The sequence below is a fragment of the Mizuhopecten yessoensis genome, unplaced genomic scaffold (genome assembly GCF_002113885.1).
Source record: "Mizuhopecten yessoensis strain PY_sf001 unplaced genomic scaffold, ASM211388v2 scaffold9977, whole genome shotgun sequence".
NCBI lineage: Eukaryota > Metazoa > Mollusca > Bivalvia > Pectinida > Pectinidae > Mizuhopecten > Mizuhopecten yessoensis.
Genome location: NW_018408317.1, coordinates 218,581 through 224,580, shown reverse-complemented (window position 1 = coordinate 224,580; position 6,000 = coordinate 218,581). Strand labels below are relative to the sequence as shown.

At 34.6% G+C, this 6,000-nt stretch overlaps 1 protein-coding gene across 2 annotated transcripts in view; it reads right to left on the bottom strand.

The window, feature by feature from the left end:
* LOC110459155 overlaps positions 1-6,000 on the bottom strand; it is a 29,193-nt gene that overhangs the window by 13,536 nt on the left and 9,657 nt on the right. For both annotated transcript variants that reach the window (XM_021511267.1, XM_021511268.1), the window contains exons 5-9: positions 5,746-5,867; positions 4,890-4,947; positions 3,695-3,773; positions 3,213-3,399; positions 1,098-1,318 (exon numbers count right to left, since the gene is read on the bottom strand). In XM_021511267.1, coding sequence (XP_021366942.1) covers positions 1,098-1,318; positions 3,213-3,399; positions 3,695-3,773; positions 4,890-4,947; positions 5,746-5,867 — 667 coding nt within the window. The remainder of the gene's footprint in view (positions 1-1,097; positions 1,319-3,212; positions 3,400-3,694; positions 3,774-4,889; positions 4,948-5,745; positions 5,868-6,000) is intronic.

The window sequence follows — 6,000 nt, the reverse complement described above, 5'->3', positions numbered from 1 at the left end:
GTCGGAAAAGAAACATGTTTTTGTTTAATAGATTATACCCTGACTATTATCAACACATACTCTAGAACTATAACGCTAACATGGCACTTTAACTCGCTGAATTGGATGATGTTATACCATACGAAGCATTTCATATACTAATATTTACCATATAATAACGTTTGTGCGAATCGAAGTCTGTTCACCATCGTGACTCTAACCGGAAATCAGACACTGGATTATAATACAATTTTAATTAGAATAGAGTACGGACAAGAATATCCGGAAGTTTATTTTTTATATCAGAATGTGAATCTTTACCTATTTGTTAATATATAATGTAAGACGAATACTGACACTTGATAGAATATTTTGAACAGTATATACATTATTTAAAGGCGATTCTAGGCGCTCATGTACATTGTATGTATATTTATATATATGTTTATGTCATAAAATTTTGAAAATATAATTAAAAAAAATAAAAAAAAACTTTGAAAAAAAAAAAAAAAAAAAAAAAAACTTGACCTTGAGCAAAAGGCCACAGTGACCTAATGACACTGCATTGCACATTATCTGTAGGTGATGCAGTTATACTGCAAGTTTCATCAAGATATCTTTAATGTTTAAAAGTTAAAGCCAGAACAAGATGTTCCTGAAAAATTTACACATATTTGACCTTTGACCTTGCGGTCAAGGTCACAATGTCCTAATGAAGGTGCACTGCAGATCGTCTATGGGTGATGCAGGTATACTTCAAGTTTCATTAAGATATCTTTAATGGTTAAAAAGTTACAGCCCGGACAAGATCATATTAGCAGAACCAGCTCAGAACCAGGAGAAGTTGAACTAGCTAGTGCTAATACGATATGTCTCCCTCCATTGGAAGGGGAGACACAATTATAAATCAGTTAAATCCTCTCATCTGTTGAAAAATATTTGACTAGAAAAGTTACAAAAGAAATCAAGGTAAAAGCTGTATTTATCTTTATCGCAAATCATATTATCATAACCTTACTCCATGTATGTGATGACACGACTGGTGATATTACACATGCAAGGTTTTAAATTAATTGTTGCGCTGCAGAGAGTTGGAGCGCAAGATAAAGACGACCTACCACTTCCTGCTACAGCTGTTAGAGCTGACTGCTCCTCCATATCCTCCTTCAGCTTCATGTTCTCCGCCTCCAGCTCATTGTGCCTCTTTATCTGGATCTTCTCATGCAGTTTATCAGTGGAAGTGTCCCAGTATTTCTCTATCCTTGCAAAGTCAAACTCAGGAATCATCTGTGCGGGTGTGCGACTTTCCCCTTCACTGTCACTGCCTTCCTCGTCCTCACTGTTAACGAGAAAGTCGTATCTTAAAAATTTAGCATGGACATCCTTGATATTTTGCTTTCATACTTTTAAACATGATTGAAAATTCAAGTCATGATTCAAATTTCCTTTAATTTTTCAAGACTTAGTGAGAAAGTTTGGCATATTATCTGACTTTTTTATTTTTAAATTCATGCTTTAGCTACATGTATCAAAGTGTTTAATTTTATAAAGTCATGTAAGATCTTATTACTGGCATTTACTATTAAGCAAAACAGCATATCACGTAAAAAATTAAGTCCTAGGACTTTCTTTTTCTGAATTTGTGAAGACGACAACAGTTTTCAAAGACAGAAAATGCAAGATAACATATTGGACGTGTAAACCAGTAAACGCCTTATTCTTATTGTTTAAGGGGTACTATCTTTTTACTGTCCACACACATGCAATTATATGTAGTATGGAGAACACCATGTGACAACCATGTGATCATTACAGCAGAAGCCAAGAAACATTTTAAAGAAATGTTGTATTCTGAAAGGTTAACCAGCTTGAATGTGATTCAAGCAATACCAGTAGTACAGGAACAATGGCCACTAGATTATTATTTTTTCACGTTAAAGTTGTTTCGAAATCAAAAGCCAGGAATTATAGACGCAAGATGTATTTACAACAGTGCAAATATTTCTGGTTTCTAATATGAATTGTTACTTACACTGTAATTTGGTGTAATTCAATGACATTATAAAGTGTATTACAGTGTATATGTATTCAGCTATGTGAGAGTGTATTACTGTCCAGTATTCATGACCCAGTTGTGGTACTATTACACACCATCCTGATCAGGTTACAAATATTGACCTGCTCTTGTTTAAATTACCTGTCAAAACAACATTAGACACTTGTTTTTGTGAACAAAAACGTATGTCTCCCCTTTAATGGCTTAAAAGTTACAGTCCAGACAAGATATTCCTGAAAACTTTGCACTTATTTGACCTTTGACCTGACCTGGATTGACATTTGACCTCTAGGTCAAGGTCACAGTGCAAGTCTTATCAGGATATCTTCAGGGACGACATACTCTTTTTTCACAAAAACAAAATTCTAGTTATATGTTAAAGCCTGTCTTGTGTTACTTGGGTTCTACACTATTGGTTTATTTAATGACTGATGTGTGATATCTTTTCAGGGCCTTTCTCCATCCTAACCTACAGCAGTGACGAGGAAGGTAATTCACCCATCTATGATGGAAAGTTTGTGGATAATAAGTTTAGTGAGTGCAATATTTGAACTTATTATTAGAGAAACTGACTAAATTATGAAATGCATATACATTAACAAGTTCTAATTATAATGGGGACCATAACAGAAGTCCTTAAAACTGACCCCATATTCACAAATGATGCTTGGATAGAGTTTACAATGCCATCATATACTTGCATACTAAGTTTAAGCAAAATTAGACTCAGTGAGGGACCGTTGGCATCACCTTGGTGCACACCTTTAAATGTTTGAAACAATCAGACTTTTTTAACCTTTGACCTTGAGTAAAAGGCAACAGTGACCTAATGACACTGCATTGCACATCATCTGTAGGTGATGCAGTTATACTGCAAGATCCATACAATATGTCTCCCTTCGTTCATAACTATAACCAAACTTATTGCAGTCAAGAATGAAATGTCCTACCAAACAGGAGAAATATATGCAGTTTGAGCAAGTGGTTTGATCTATTTAACAATAAACTTTGACCTTGAAGTAACCTTACTTTTTGATTTTGTGATGTTCTGTGATAAATTGTATAATTGTACCAATCCACACAATCATAATCAATGAAACACAAGCATTTATGAGAAAACCCACAACGAACAACTCGAATATTTAACTCTTTTAACAATAAACTTTGACTCAGCTACCTGTCATGGCTCTGGATTTTTGGTTCCGACTCATTATCAGTGTTGTCTCCCCCTGCTATGGGGGTGGCATAGGAGGAGGCAGAAGGTGGAGAATCAGAGCTACTTGATTGGTCAGGAGCAGAATCGGGCCATGCCCCTTCTTCTTTGGGCTCCTCCCCAATCACAGGTGTCCCCCAAATGGAGTAGTCTGTGAGTATAAAATTTAGAAGATTTTATCGCAACTCATAAATGATGGAGTCAAATATTTCACTTCGTATTTACTACCATACATCATATACACTTTAGCTTAGTTAAATGCGAATCTCATGTCAGTGAAGGAAATGGACAGTTTTATACATAATTTGTCTTTCTTTTCTTTCCAAAATGCACTGATTGTTTACTCATGAAAAGACACCCAATCATATCTTATTACAAAATTTTAATTAAGCATTAAGGCACAGACATCCAAAAAATAAAAGGGAAATAACCCTTGATATACAAACCTGCTGGCGTGTATGATGTGTCAGGGTTGAAATGTTTGGGAGCGTCAGCAAACAACCTTTGCACTTCGTCATCCGATGGCTGTAAAAATAAAATTCATAAATTGTCGTGCAGAACATGAACATGTATACACTGATAATCTAAATAAGGATTGGACCTTGAGCTTACATCATTCTTCTAGTTTCCAGACACAAAATCCAATGTCTGGAAAGTTTCTTTCATTGAACATCACAAAGCTTAATTAACATGTACTGGTATACATGGATATTCTAAACAAGGATAGGTATTTGAGTGTAACATCATTCTTCAGTATTCTTCAATATTTCAGACGACAACCTCCCAAATGAGTCACCTTTTTGATAGGAGGGCCAGATAACACATAACTGAAAAAGGGTGACCACACAAACTCGAAGCCCTATACATTACTTTACCGTGAATAAATACCAGTCATTTATTATATTATATTACCTAGTGGACCTTATCAATCTTAAATATGTTTCCATGTCAATTTTACAAAACAAGCTTCAATGAGCTTCATTAATTCCAGCCGGAATGGGAAATAGTTTTTGTCATACGCTCAAATAAATCTAATATTCAAATTCAATGGGCATTTTTTTACCAACATTTCCTCATCCATGTTTCTTATTCCAACATGTTTTTTTTTTTTAATAATACATGATCATTATACAATGAAAGTGTCATTATTTTACTGTCTGAACAACAGAATATGTAATAGATTAATTCTATTCAAAAAGAAATCAAAATAGCCAAAATCTTGAAATATATTTTTCATGATAATGGAAAAATGGAAAAAAAGTGCTATAAAATTCATTTATATCATAAGCAACATAATACTATTCAAAGTAGTCACCGACTCCTAAAATTGCTGTAATCAAACATTATGTAACTTTTGCCCTAAAACAGATCAGAGGTATCAACACAGAGAAATTCTGACACCGTAAGGGGAGAACGTGAACTATCTAACTGTCTCAGTCATATATTGACCTAGAATGAATTTTCACTATTATAAGGCTATCATAGTTATCATTACTGGTTATCAACTCCAGATCCAAGTAAATTGCTGTTATAGATCATCTCTACATTTCCATTAACAGAGAGGGAGGATGGTTAAATAAATATTAGAGTGAAGTAGTACTAAACTGCTGTGGTTGGACAAAATCTACATAACAATATTACCAGTCCGAGTTCCTGCTCCAGCATCAGGTGGGACACCGCAATTCCATCGTCGCCATGGCTGTAAAACACCAGTCAAAATGATCAACTTATTACCCAGAAGACAATAGCATGGCTGACAAATGTAGATTTTAATGCCTTTACTTCCGTATTTTCTATAGGTGTCAAGACAACCTTGGATCTTAAATTCTCCCTCAAAATGTTGAACAATAAAGAAATCATGTGCAAACAAGTTACTTAAATATTATTCAAAATTTCATGTGATTTTGTGTCAACACTTTGATTTATTCATTTAACCCTTTCACCACTGCAGACCGTAATGGACTCATCCAGATTAATGCATGGTAGAGTCGACTAAAGTTGCATAGGGGTAAAAGGGTTAAAATACTTATAAGATACTGAAATCTACAGCTTTTACAGAAACCACATAAAAAATATCATGTCACATGTTTAATAAATAAAGCATTTCTTTAGTATGTAAACTATCCCATAATACACTGTATTAGTAAGGCCATAAAAAATTATGTTTCTGGTACCCCGACCAATCCTAGGAATTTTATCTCACTTGAATGCATTTAAGCGTCCCATCGAATACGCCGAAAATCGTAAGGATCTTTACAACACCTCTCTATTTCATAGGAAGGTATCAAAACCAAATACAATTGGTCTGAATAACTATGTTTGGTGATTTTATCTATGTTTTGTGATTTTTGCAATTTCTTAAATTACCCCAACCCTCACCCCTACCCAAAAAAAAATATCTACTGACCTACCATATTTTTTAAAGTAATGTTACCCGAAACATACTTGTTTTGGCCTCATGTATATAACATGGTCCTACAGGACCTGCTGTTCTTACTTTGTGTAAAGACTGACTCTGAAGCTTGCTGGTTCGAATGCTAAAACCACAGTCTGAAATATGTCATTGGACACCATTTCCTGGAACACCTTTGTGGCCCTGCTTGTCCAGCTTTTGGCAATCTGGTGGAAATGATGATGACAAAAATATGTTTTATATAACCACAAATTTGTTAGCATAAAGACTCATTGTTAGGGGTGTGCAAATTACATAATTATCGAGATTTTTAAATCCTTTTCGGGGGAAAGACTGCAG